Raw genomic sequence first — 13,397 nt, forward strand, 5'->3', positions numbered from 1 at the left:
AAAAAGAATTTTGTTTGTTTTTTTATTTTCAGGGAGCACTGCTGGCAACAGGCTCCCTGCATCATGGGACTGAGGAGAGAGAAGCAGACCTACTTAAGTGATAGGCTCTGCTTCTTAGGCTACTGGACACCATTAGCTCCAGAGGGAGTCGGAACGCAGGTCTCACCCCGCCGTTCGTCCCAGAGCCGCGCCGCTGTCCTCCTCGCAGAGCCGGAAGGTAGAAGCCGGGTGAGTATAAGAAGAAAAGAAGACTTCAAGGCAGCAGAAGACTTCAGATCTTCACTGAGGTAAGCGCGCAGCAGTAACACTGCGCGCCATTGCTCCCACACACTACACACACGGAACAGGCACTGATGGGTGCAGGGCGCAGGGGGGGCGCCCTGGGCAGCAATAAACCTCTGGACTGGCAATAAGGGTACATTAGGCTGCGGAGGCAGTAAATGCAGAGATCCCCCGCCATTTTTTGTATTTTGAAGCGGGACCGAAGCCCGCCGCTGGAGGGGGCGGAGCTTGATCCCTCAGCACTAACAGCGCCATTTTCTCCACAGAACCCCGCAGAGAAGCTGGCTCCCCGGACTCTCCCCTGCTGAACTCGGTGACAGAGGGCTGAAAAGAAGGGGGGGGCATTTTTAAGGCGCAGTGAGTGTATACACATTGATATTTTATTTATATATAGCGCGATCTGGGTTTTATTCCAGTGTCAGTTGGCGCTGGGTGTGTGCTGGCATACTCTCTCTCTGTCTCTCCAAAGGGCCTTGTTGGGGAATTGTCCCCTTATAGATATATCCCTGTGTGTGTGGGGGTGTCTGAAGCGGAAGGCTCGTCTAAGGAGGAGGTGGAGCAGATGAGTGGTGTGTCTCCGTCGGCAACGCCGACTCATGATTGGATGGACATGTGGCATATGTTAAATGCAAGTGTGGCCTCATTACATAAGAGACTGGACAAAGCAGAGTCCAGGGAGAAAGCAGGGAGTCAATCCACGGATTGGACTGGGTCACAGGGCCCCTCTGGATCTCAAAAACGTCCCCTATCCCAAATAGTAGACACTGGTACCGACACGGATTCTGACTCCAGTGTCGACTACGATGATGCAAAATTACACCCAAGGGTGGCAAAAAGTATTCAGTGTATGATTATTGCAATAAAAGATATTTTGCATATCACTGATGACCCCTCTGTCGCTGACACGAGGGTGCACATGTATAAGGAAAAGAAACCTGAGGTAACCTTTCCGCCATCCCATGAGCTTAACGAGTTATTTGAAAAAGCTTTGGAAACTCCAGATAAAAAACTGCAGATACCCAAAAGGGTTCTTATGGCGTATCCTTTCCCTGCACAGGACAGGGTACGTTGGGAATCCTCTCCCAGGGTGGACAAGGCTTTAACACGCCTGTCCAAGAAGGTGGCGTTACCGTCTCCGGACACGGCAGCCCTCAAGGATCCTGCTGATCGCAGACAGAAGACTTCTTTAAAGTCTATTTATGTGCACACAGGTGCTTTGCTCAGACCGGCAATAGCATCGGCATGGGTATGTAGCGCTGTTGCAGCATGGACAGATACCTTGTCAGCTGACCTTGATACCCTAGACAGGGATACCATTTTATTAACCTTAGCCCACATTAAAGACGCAGTCTTATATATGAGGGACGCTCAAAGAGACGTTGGGCTGTTGGGTTCCAGAGCCAATGCCATGGCTATTTCTGCGAGACGAGCTCTATGGACCCGCCAATGGACGGGTGATGCAGACTCAAAGAAGCATATGGAGGTTTTACCTTACAAGGGTGAAGTGTTGTTTGGGGAGGGGCTCGCGGACCTGGTTTCCACAGCTACCGCGGGTAAATCTACCTTTTTACCTTTTGTTCCCCAACAGCAAAAGAAAACTCCACAGTATCAGATGCAGTCCTTTCGGTCGCATAAGTCCAGAAGAGGTCGGGGCTCCTCCTTCCTTGCCAGAGGTAAGGGTAGAGGAAAGAGAACACCTGCTTCGGCTAGTTCCCAGGAGCAGAAGTCCTCCCCGGCTTCTACAAAATCCACCGCATGACGCTGGGGCTCCCCTAAGAGAGTCCGCACCAGTGGGGGCACGCCTTCGACTTTTCAGCCAGATCTGGGTTCTTTCAGACGTGGATCCTTGGGTGATGGAAATTGTTTCCCAAGGCTACAAGCTGGAATTCAAAGAGGTTCCCTCTCGCCGATTTTTCAAGTCGGCCTTGCCAGCTTCACCCCCGGAGAGGGAAGTAGTGTTAGCTGCAATTCAAAAGCTGTGTCAACAGCAAGTGGTTGTCAAGGTTCCCCTGGTCCAACAGGGAAAAGGGTATTATTCAACCCTGTTTGTGGTCCCGAAGCCGGATGGTTCGGTCAGACCCATTTTCAATTTAAAATCCCTAAACCTGTACTTGAAAAAGTTCAAATTCAAGATGAAATCACTCCAAGCTGTAATATCCAGCCTGGAAGAGAGGGATTTTATGGTGTCACTAGACATAAAGGATGCATACCTTCATGTCCCCATATATCCCCCTCATCAGGAGTACCTGAGATTCGCTGTACAGGACTGTCATTACCAGTTTCAAACGTTGCCGTTTGGGCTTTCCACGGCCCCCGAGGATTTTCACCAGTGTAATGGCGGAGATGATGGTGCTCCTGCGCAGGCAGGGAGTCACAATTATCCCATACTTGGACGATCTCCTGATAAAGGCGAGATCGAGAGATCAATTGCTGAAGAGCGTGTCGCTCTCCCTGAGAGTGCTGCAACTGCACGGTTGGATTCTCAATCTGCCAAAGTCACAATTGGTTCCAACGACTCGGCTATCATTCCTAGGCATGGTTCTGGACACGGAACAAAAGAGGGTTTTTCTCCCATTGGAAAAAAGCCCAGAATCTCCAGAACATGGTCAGAGACCTGCTAAAACCAAGAAGAGTGTCTGTTCATCAATGCACTCGAGTTCTGGGAAAAATGGTGGCAGCCTACGAGGCCATCCCCTTCGGCAGGTTTCATGCGAGGACTTGTCAGTGGGACCTTCTGGACAAGTGGTCCGGGTCCCATCTACAAATACATCAGAAAATAACCCTGTCCCCCAGGGCCAGGGTGTCTCTCCTGTGGTGGCTGCAGAGTGCTCACCTTCTAGAGGGTCGCAGGTTCGGCATTCAAGACTGGGTTCTGGTGACCACGGACGCGAGCCTCCGAGGATGGGGAGCAGTCACTCAAGGAAGACATTTTCAGGGACTATGGTCAAGCCAGGAGGCTTGTCTACACATCAACATACTGGAATTGAGGGCCATATACAACGGCCTACGACAAGCGGAGAATCTTCTTCGCGACCTACCGGTTCTGATTCAATCAGACAACGTCACAGCCGTGGCTCATGTAAACCGCCAAGGCGGGACAAGGAGCAGAGTGGCAATGGCGGAAGCCACCAGGATTCTTCGCTGGGCGGAAAATCACGTAAGCGCTCTGTCAGCTGTCTTCATTCCGGGAGTGGACAACTGGGTAGCAGACTTCCTCAGCAGACACGATCTCCATCCAGGAGAGTGGGGACTTCATCAAGAAGTTTTTGCAGAGATAACAAGTCTTTGGAGAATTCCTCAAATAGACATGATGGCGTCACGCCTCAACAAGAAGCTTCGGAGGTATTGTGCCAGGTCACGGGACCCTCAGGCAGTAGCAGTAGACGCCCTGGTGACACCATGGGTGTTTCGGTCGGTCTATGTGTTTCCTCCTCTTCCTCTCATCTCAAAAATATTGAGAATCATAAGACAAAAAAGAGTGCAGACAATACTCATTGTTCCAGATTGGCCTCGAAGGACCTGGTACTCAGATCTTCAGGAAATGCTCACAGAAGATACGTGGCCTTTTCCTCTCAGGGAGGACCTGTTACAGCAGGGGCCCTGCGTGTTCCAAGACTTAACGCGGTTACATTTGACGGCATGGCGGTTGAACACCGAATACTAGCTGGGAAGGGTATTCCGGAGGAAGTCATCCCTACTCTGATAAAGGCTAGGAGGTGACTGCAAAGCATTATCGCCGTATCTGGAGGAAGTATGTATCTTGGTGTGAAGCCAAGAATGCTCCTACGGAAGATTTCCATCTGGGCCGGTTTCTCCACTTTCTACAGACAGGAGTGGATATGGGCCTGAAGTTAGGTTCCATTAAGGTACAGATTTCGGCCCTATCTATATTCTTTCAGAAGGAATTGGCTTCTCTCCCAGAAGTTCAGACGTTTGTGAAGGGAGTGCTGCACATCCAGCCCCCCTTTGTTTCCCCAGTGGCACCGTGGCACCTTAACGTGGTGTTAAGTTTCCTGAAATCTCACTGGTTTGAGCCTCTTCAAACGGTTGAATTAAAATTTTTCACGTGGAAAGTGGTCATGTTATTGGCCTTGGCATCTGCAAGGCGGGTGTCCGAATTGGCGGCCTTGTCCCACAAGAGCCCCTATTTGATTTTCCATGTGGATAGAGCGGAGTTGAGGACTCGTCCTCAATTTTTGCCTAAGGTGGTTTCTTCATTTCATATGAACCAACCTATTGTGGTGCCTGTGGCTACGGGGGACTGGGAGGACTCCAAGTCCCTGGATGTAGTCAGGGCCTTAAAGATTTATGTAGCCAGGACGGCTAGGGTTAGGAAAACAGAGGCTCTGTTTGTCCTGTATGCAGCCAACAAGGTTTGCGCTCCTGCTTCGAAGCAGACTATTGCTCGCTGGATCTGTAACACGATTCAGCAGGCTCATTCTGCGGCTGGATTGCCGTTACCAAATTCAGTAAAGGCCCATTCCACTAGGAAGGTGGGCTCTTCTTGGGCGGCTGCCCGAGGCGTCTCGGCATTACAGCTTTGCCGAGCAGCTACTTGGTCGGGTTCAAACACTTTTGCAAAATTCTACAAGTTTGATACCCTGGCTGATGAGGACCTTGCGTTTGCTCAGTCGGTGCTGCAGAGTCATCCGCACTCTCCCGCCCGGTTGGGAGCTTTGGTATAAACCACATGGTCCTTACGGAGTCCCCAGCATCCTCTAGGACGTAAGAGAAAATAAGATTTTAAACCTACCGGTAAATCTTTTTCTCTTAGTCCGTGGAGGATGCTGGGCGCCCGTCCCAGTGCGGACTACATCTGCAAGACGTGTATATAGTTGTTGCTTTCATAAGGGTTATGTTACAGTTAGAATCGGTCTTTGACTGATACTGTGTTTTTTTTTGTTCATACTGTTAACTGGTTGCGTATGTTCCAGGTTACATGGTATGATTGGTGTGGGCTGGTATGAATTTTGCCCTTAGATTAACAAAATCCTTTCCTCATATTGTCCATCTCCTCTGGGCACAGTTCTCTAACTGAGGTCTGGAGGAGGGGCAAAGAGGGAGGAGCCAGTGCACACCCATACTAAAAGTTCTTTATAGTGCCCATGTCTCCTGCGGAGTCCGTCTATACCCCATGGTCCTTACGGAGTCCCCAGCATCCTCTACGGACTAGGAGAAAAATATTTACCGGTAGGATTAAAATCTTATTTTTATTGAGTTTTTAATCTCTGGGTCGTTTATGCACTGCCCTCTTGTATGTATGGTACACGGCTCCATTAGATCTCACCTGATTAAACTCTTACATCTGAATTGATTAAACGCTATGTATTCAAGTGTCAGTGTTTCCACAGTGGCTGGCTCCGTGCCGGTAAACCTCAGAATAGGGTTAGGAAATGTTTGTATGTGGTTGGTTACCACTGTAGCAGTCGGGTTATAGGTGGCTCTTCATTCTTTTACCACATTTGAAATCTTTGGAATTACCAATTTGATGTGTGTTTTATTTATTTATTTATTTTCTGGTTGCTCTGTATATGGGGTATTGCAGTTCTCGCAACATGTCAGTTTGTGTTGTCCCTACTTAATTACAATAACGATCTATCGCTCTCCGATGACTTGCTAATGTGCTGGTATCTATGTTGTCCCCTGTTTCAGGTATTGGAGGAGGAGTGATTCATCAGCATGAACTTGTACATGGCAGCTCATATTGTGCTGGTGAACTGGGCCACATCATGGTGTCTTTAGAAGGACCGGAGTGTATGTGCGGCAGCCGTGGCTGTATTGAAGCATATGCATCTGGAATTGCTCTGCAGAGAGATGCAAAGAACCTGCATGATAGTGAGTCTTCTTGTAAAATAACTTAATAACCACCTTTTCAAGTCTGTTTCGAAGTTATTATATACTTCTGGGTGGTTCTATGTACTAAGCCGCAAAGGAGAAATAAAATGGATGGAGATAAAGTATCAGCTCCTAACTGCCATGTTACAGGCTGGGTTTGAAATATTACAGTTAGTTGTTGGTTGGTTGGTTGGTTGGTTTGTAGTTTACCTCCCTCCACTTTATCACTGGCCATGGCTTGTATTAAGCCTGGAGAAGTGATAAAGCAGTGATCAGTGCAAGGTGATAATGCACCAGCCAATCAGCTCCTAACTGTCATTTTTCATATTCGTAATGATTGGCTGGTGTGTTATCACCTTCCACTTGTCACTTCTTTATCACTTCTCCAGGCTTAATACATATACCCCCTATATTCCTTACTTAAGATGTAAACTCATTATGTACTAGCCTCAGTTGGAGCACCTTTTAGCTATTTCCTGTAAATAATTTGGACCTATCACACACTTTATATTGATATCAAAGGAAAACCATTAATACAAATGCTATATATTCTCTGCTTCTGAAAAAACTTTAAAAAATAAATTTCAAGAAATGGCTATACATTTAAATGTGCATACAAGTGTAGTGTTGTACATTATTTTTAAATTCTTTAAACTGTGTGTAGGCTTCACTGTGAAACTAACCCCCCCCCCCCCTCCCCCACACACACACACACATTTTGTAGTGGAGGATAAAACCCATCGTCATGGTAACTTGCAGTCGGCACATACAGTACCACAGAATTGCAGTATACCTGTATAAATCTGCCATTTAAGATTTTCTTCATGCAAAGTAAAGTGCTGCCACTAGGTGCCAGTCTAACTCTTGTCTTAGTTCAACAATTGTATGTATGGTTCTTTGTCACATACTAATATTTCGTATGATCTACCTTTGCAATGTTCTTATAGATTTTTTTTTTATTACATCACAGCAAACGTTTACCTTATTTTAACGTCCTCAATTTATATTTAATGGTTTTGAATCATTTGCAAAGCTTTAATTGTTAGAAACTTAAGCTGGGTACATACTAGAAGATTATCTGTTATGTCTTTCTGAAAAACTGACAAAAATGCTCATTCAGACAAATCTGTTTAGATCCGTTTGATTTAACCAATTTTATCCGAACAATTGTTGTTTATGTCCATTTTCAGGATTTTGGGAGCAAATGGTACATTTTTAATTTGCTCCCATACATTGCCAGATTTTGGTTCCAACTAGCCAGATTGGACAGAATCTTATAGTGGGTATCCAGCTTTTACTCTTTGCGACACTCATGGAAATATTATGCTAAAACTGTTAACCCTAGAATTGCACTGTAAATATTTAACGCCTGTTCCTTTTCCATTGTTACGCAGAGGACTCCCTATTAGTGGAAGGAATGTCCTTAAAGAATGACGAGTCTGTTACAGCTGTTCACCTTATCCAAGCAGCAAAGCTGGGCAACACAAAAGCCAATGATATTCTGAAGACAGGTACTAAAGTTAAAGTATTAACAAAAATTTCCCAGCACTAGCAAAAAATAATTCTAACTAACATTTGCTAAAGTGCATATGTCCTCCTCTCAGTATATAACAAATAGCAGTAAGCTTAGCATACCACTGTTTGCCTCTGTACCGCTTACACCATCTGAAGATGGTGAGAGTGATATGGTCCCCATTGCCAGCAATGGGGACCTAGCAGCAGCTTTTCCAGCTTCAGCGAAGCCTTCAAGACATTGCTGGGTTCCTGACAGGTGAAAGTGTAATGCACATGTGCAGATTAGCCGTTGTGCATGACACAGCAGCCCATCGCTACCAGCAACAAGAGCGCGGGACGTTATTAAACTGAGGTCCTTAATCTTACAATTTATCAAATACTAGATAACTGAGATGTCCCCAGGAAACAAGGCGCGGGCGCCATGTTTCCAGAGCCCTGCGCAGTAAACTCTGGAATTATGCCAGTTTATACTGCTGCACGCGGGTCCCCTCCGCTCTTAAAACGCCCCTGGTTACATTTGTATTTAATGGAGTTGCCGTGTGAGGAACCTGTTGTGCACTAGCAGCTAAAGTATTTAAATACCTGACTAAAGAAAAGTGTCCCAACATGAATTGGCATAATGATCCAGTTATCCTACTAACAAAACCTACAATAGAATTATTACATATGACTGTGGAATGACCGTTACTTTTGGAAAGAATTAATGCACATTGTATGTTAGGGATTAAAGATCGTGGGAAGAAAATCGTAAAGAAAGTAAAAAATCTGATATCACCTAATCAGTCACTATACACTTATTTGAATAGGGTTATTTAATAGGACAACCATCTGCAAATTGTATGCATTCCTTTTATTGATGATTGGTAGTTACATGACCCACTTACATAGATAATACTAAAGGAAAATCACTGTCTGTGAGCCACGTGCATTCCTCTGACGACTAGTGATTAATAACCTAGAATGTTACCTGTATGTATGAGTAATGAAAATGTAAGCTAAACATTTTTTTTTCTCTATTAAAACAGCTGCTACAGCTCTGGGTATTGGGATTGTGAACATTCTTCACACCATAAATCCACAGTTAGTTATCCTCTCTGGTGTCCTAGCAAACCAGTACGTCACTGTGGTGGAAGAAGTGATCCAGAAAAGAGGATTAGCTTCAGTCCAAGATGTCAGTGTTGTTGTATCAGACTTATCTGAGCCAGCTCTACTGGGCGCAGCGAGTATGGTCCTCGATTATACCACCCGCAGAACATACTAGACTTCTAACAGACTGTGATTGTACCACCATGCCCATATTCCACTTTCTTGACCAAGTCAAACTTTTGTCTCTGGATGAAGCTGGTTTACATGAGCTCAGATTTTATCCCTTTAATAGTACAAAGGGATTCATCTCTGCTATGTCCCCCCTTCCCTATTTAATGACATGTTGAATTAGGCATTAAGTAACATCGTGAGATATAAGTTTTTAATTTTTTTATTATTATTTTTGTTTGTTTTGACACGTGCAGTGGATGAAGTCTCTGCATATTAAGAAGTTCAGAACAAACGACCACATACATAATTGTTGCCATTGTTTTATGTTAACAGAGGAATATATGTATTTATAGGGTTTTTTGAGACATGAACCAAAGCATTTGTATGTTTTGCTTCTCATTGTGGAGCATCATTTATAATATCTATGGAATCTCTCTAATTTATAGTTTGATGTCTGCATATCATTTTATTTATATTTTGTACAGCTAGTGTCACAGCAACAGTGCTTTCTCAAATGTGAAGTAATTTGTTTATTCAGACCTTTGATATAATTCTGTAAATATCCACTGTAATCTTGGGGTTCTTATTTGTAAAAAACAAAGAACATGTTCTTTTAGAGCATTGTTTCACGTCACTTTACACACTTGTTACTTTTCCATGTATAATTTAAATTGCATTCAGTGTTTTGTAGGAACCTAGTATGAAAAAGGACTATGCCCTCTTTTTGATATGTTTGTACAAGTACTTACACTTTGCCCATAGCAACCAATCAGATTATAGCTATTATCTTCTAGAAGGTGTTAACTATAATCTGGTTGCTAATGGGCAACATCTCCACTTCTAAAAACCTGCAGTCTGTTTTGATGATTTTTATTTTTTTATTATTATTTTGGTTTGTAAGCATTCAAATAAGCTTTATTTCTCTATTACGTAATACCCTATTATAACACTTATTCTCCAAACAACATGTATGCGCACAGAATGCAACACTGACGTGCCCGTTGAGCGGAGTTAGTGTGCCTGGCTTTATTACAACATTACTCTTGTGAAAGGATCATTATTTAATTTGTACATGCAGCTGAACAATGCCTTTTAAAAAGGTTACTGTAACTGGATTACAGTTGTATTACGTACAGCTGCTAACGAGCTGCTTATTTCAGTAACTCTTATACCTATTGTAGTGAAAGCGCAGACTGAAATAACACTAATGGGCAGGATCAATGAGCCACAGAGTATACTCACGGCAGTTAAATCAGAAGCCAAATCTCCACGTGTAAAGCTCCAGAGGGTGCCTTTAACGTGGATTTTTCCTTACAGCCGCAGCTGTTGCAAGGAAAAGTCTGCAGGACTTAAGGTGGAATCTATAGGTTACAATGCGGGGAAAATGCTAAAAAATGTAATAGCTATGGGCGTTAAACCTGGAGCTTTACCTGCGCTGTAAACACCATGGACAATTTGCTCTTCTAAATGCCAATACGAGCAAAGCTGATAATTGCATTCAAAACTTTCTTTGTAATTATGAACCACTTTGTTACTGGAATGTTTTATAACATGTTTTATACATTAATGTCGCCAGAATTTACTAAATTAAGTAGCTTTTTTACATCTTCTGGAAGCCATTATGGAATCCTGTGCTTGCATTGTATGTCTATAATGTAACTTAAGGTGGGTACACACTATGCAATGTGCTCGGTGAGCGACATCACCAAATGTTTCCCCTACGGGGCCGGGCTGCCTAACAGTGGGTATACACACTGTGCGATATCGCACAGTGACGTCATGGTGCGGCCGGCCAGAGCATGCAGCTTTGGACAATGAGTCCAAATTGAGCTGCATGTACAGCCGAGCCAGAGGGTCGTTAACGCATCGCTCATCGTTGGCTACATACACACTGAGCGATATAGTAAACTATATCACTCAGGAGGGGAAAAATTAGCAATATAGTTTACTATATCGCTAAGTGTGTATGTACCTTATGGCCTGTTTCTCACACGCTGGTTTTGACTGGACGGCAAAAAGCTGGACAAAAGTTGTCTGGGTTTTTTTGGGGCTGGCCTTGCCTTTCACACAAAACGGCTTTGAGCCGTGTTTAATGCTGTGCGCATGCGCAGCAGCACAAAAAACCTGGTATGTGTGAAAGAGACCATTCACACACACACTCCACTGCCTTCAGGGACAGCACGGCCCAGCAGCCGTCCTATTCAGTGGATATTTCAGGCTGTAACACAACGACTGTGCCGTGTGAAAGGACCCAATGGGCTTATGTACTAATTACAATCCCAGCACGGCAAAAAGCTGTCTGGGAGTTTTCCGTACCAGTCCGTGACGGCTAGTGTGAAAGGGGCCTAACACCTCTCCTCATGTTTGTTTGTTTTTTCTTTAATACCAAATATTAGGTAATAGTTCTTATTTAATGAAACTGTCTGCATTCCACTTATTTTATTTTTTCCTCATGGCAGTTTTTATTCTTTTAACTTGGTACTGCATTGGTAATGTACCAACAATTATATTGTAATAATGACTGTTAAATGAATTTTAGTGTAAGCAAACACTATACATCCCTTCTTTAGATTTTGACCATGTTATTTCATGATATGTTAGCAGTGTCAGCAACTGTGTAAATAAAATGACAATCTATTTAAAAAAATGTTTGTTTTTATTTATATCCATTAAATTTCCTCTTAATTGTAAAATTTGTATTATTTCAGTAGTTAGAAGACACAAAAACTGTAAATATGTGTTGTATAACTGTCCTTTTACACCAGCAGAACAGAAACACTGCACACAGATGCAGTGTGGAAGGGTCGACCCAAGAATGAACCGGGTCACAGCTGCAGTGTGACTAGGGTTGGAATAATGGGGGGAATTCAGACCTGATCACTAGGCTGCTTTTTCGTACAGCGGGCGATCAGGTCTAACCTACGTATGCACCGCAATGCGCAGGCGCATCGCACGGGTACAAAGCTGATCGCCGCTCAGCGATGGATTTGTGCGAAGGATCCATTTGCAAGGGCGTTCGCAGGGATATTGACAGGAAGAAACAGTTTGTGGGTGGCAACTGACTGTTTTCTGGGAGTGTTTGGAAAAATGCAGGCGTGAAAATGCAGGCGTGTCCAAGCGTTTGCAGGGAGGGATCCTGATGTCAATTCCAGTCCTGGACAGGCTGAATTGTTCTCAGCGGCTGAGTAAGTCCTGGGCTGCGCAGAGACTGCACAAGATTTGTTTGTACAGCTCTGCTACACATGCGTTTGCACACTTGCACAGCTAAAATAAACTCCCCTGTGGGGGACTATATGATCACAGCAGTGCAAAAATCGCTTGCTAGCGATCAGGTCTGAATTAGGCCCAATGTTCAAAAACCTGGTTCGGACCTCGGATTTTAGTGGCAAAGGCCTATATAAAATAATCATACCTTGTCAAAATGCTTTCCTTTGTCACGTTACACCTTGAAAACTAAAATCAATGACATCAAACTTTCCCAGCTTTATTTATGCATTTAACTAATGAAACAACAACAGTTCTGAAAATAATGAAAAACCAGAATAACCGTGTTGGCAATGTGATGCATTCCCTGATTTAATACTTTCTAAAGCCATCCTTTTCTGCAATTACAGCAGAGGGCCGCAGGTTTTCCTCAAGAATTTAGGTGTACTTGGCATGGTTTGGGTATGTGCGACCGGCAGTCAGGAGACTTCCGTTCGCAATACCAAAGGCAGGATCCCAACTGTTACATGGCCGGCTGGGAGCACAAGCGCAATGAAGCCCCTTGCGGGCTCGGTGGCTCACTGCGCTCGCCACAGGTTGTATTCACACTCAATTTAGTCAGTGAATCTCCGTTTTCATTTTAGTCTAATTTGTCAGTGTGTTAGAACCTAATTAAGTTGCAGTTTTAGCAAAACTACAACTGCTTGCGCTCGCATGCTGGAGGCTGCCCACACAGTCATACAGACAGGGGATCAAACATGTATACAAAGTTTGAGACACACGCAACACTGTCTTGCGTTACAGACCAGGCAGCTCAAGTCCCTGAGTTGGGACTGTAGCAGCTTTACCTTCCTATCTCCCATTGTGCCTGCAGTTAGGAGTCATGAGGACTGTTTCCAGTATCATTTAGCCCTGCCACCCCCCAACCCTTTTTAGAACCCCCACCCTCCCTCTGCTTACAGCTCAGGCAGTCCTTATGCTGCACTGGGCACTGTAGTCTTAATTACTGTTCATGTGCCACCTGTGGTGCAAACTCAGAGGGGGTAACAGAAAGATGCCAGATCCTCCTCCGTGACAGGAGCTGGGTGCTGTAGTGTGACATTCTCCTGCAGCACCTGGCTCCTATCATAGATGAGGCGCTGACAGCGCAAGCAGACTGTCTCTAGGGGGCAGTCCAGCATCTCCAGAGATGCTGGGCGCACACTCGAGTGATAAACTTGGGATCCCCGACGTCCATGCCCCTTTATATGTTACCATGACCCCTTTATATCACTCCCTTTCCTTTTTTATAGTGTTAAGTGTGT

General features: G+C 44.5%; 1 protein-coding gene across 5 annotated transcripts in view; it reads left to right on the forward strand.

Moving 5' to 3' along the window:
- GNE (glucosamine (UDP-N-acetyl)-2-epimerase/N-acetylmannosamine kinase) overlaps window positions 1–11,536 on the forward strand; it is a 136,767-nt gene extending 125,231 nt beyond the window's left edge. For all 5 annotated transcript variants that reach the window (XM_063914625.1, XM_063914622.1, XM_063914626.1 and 2 more), the window contains exons 10-12: window positions 5,935–6,117; window positions 7,512–7,628; window positions 8,658–11,536. In XM_063914625.1, the coding sequence (XP_063770695.1) occupies window positions 5,935–6,117; window positions 7,512–7,628; window positions 8,658–8,893 (536 nt within the window). In that variant the 3' untranslated portion in view covers window positions 8,894–11,536. The remainder of the gene's footprint in view (window positions 1–5,934; window positions 6,118–7,511; window positions 7,629–8,657) is intronic.
- Window positions 11,537–13,397: the final 1,861 nt, after the last annotated feature.

The sequence above is a fragment of the Pseudophryne corroboree genome, chromosome 1 (assembly GCF_028390025.1).
Source record: "Pseudophryne corroboree isolate aPseCor3 chromosome 1, aPseCor3.hap2, whole genome shotgun sequence".
Lineage (NCBI taxonomy): Eukaryota > Metazoa > Chordata > Amphibia > Anura > Myobatrachidae > Pseudophryne > Pseudophryne corroboree.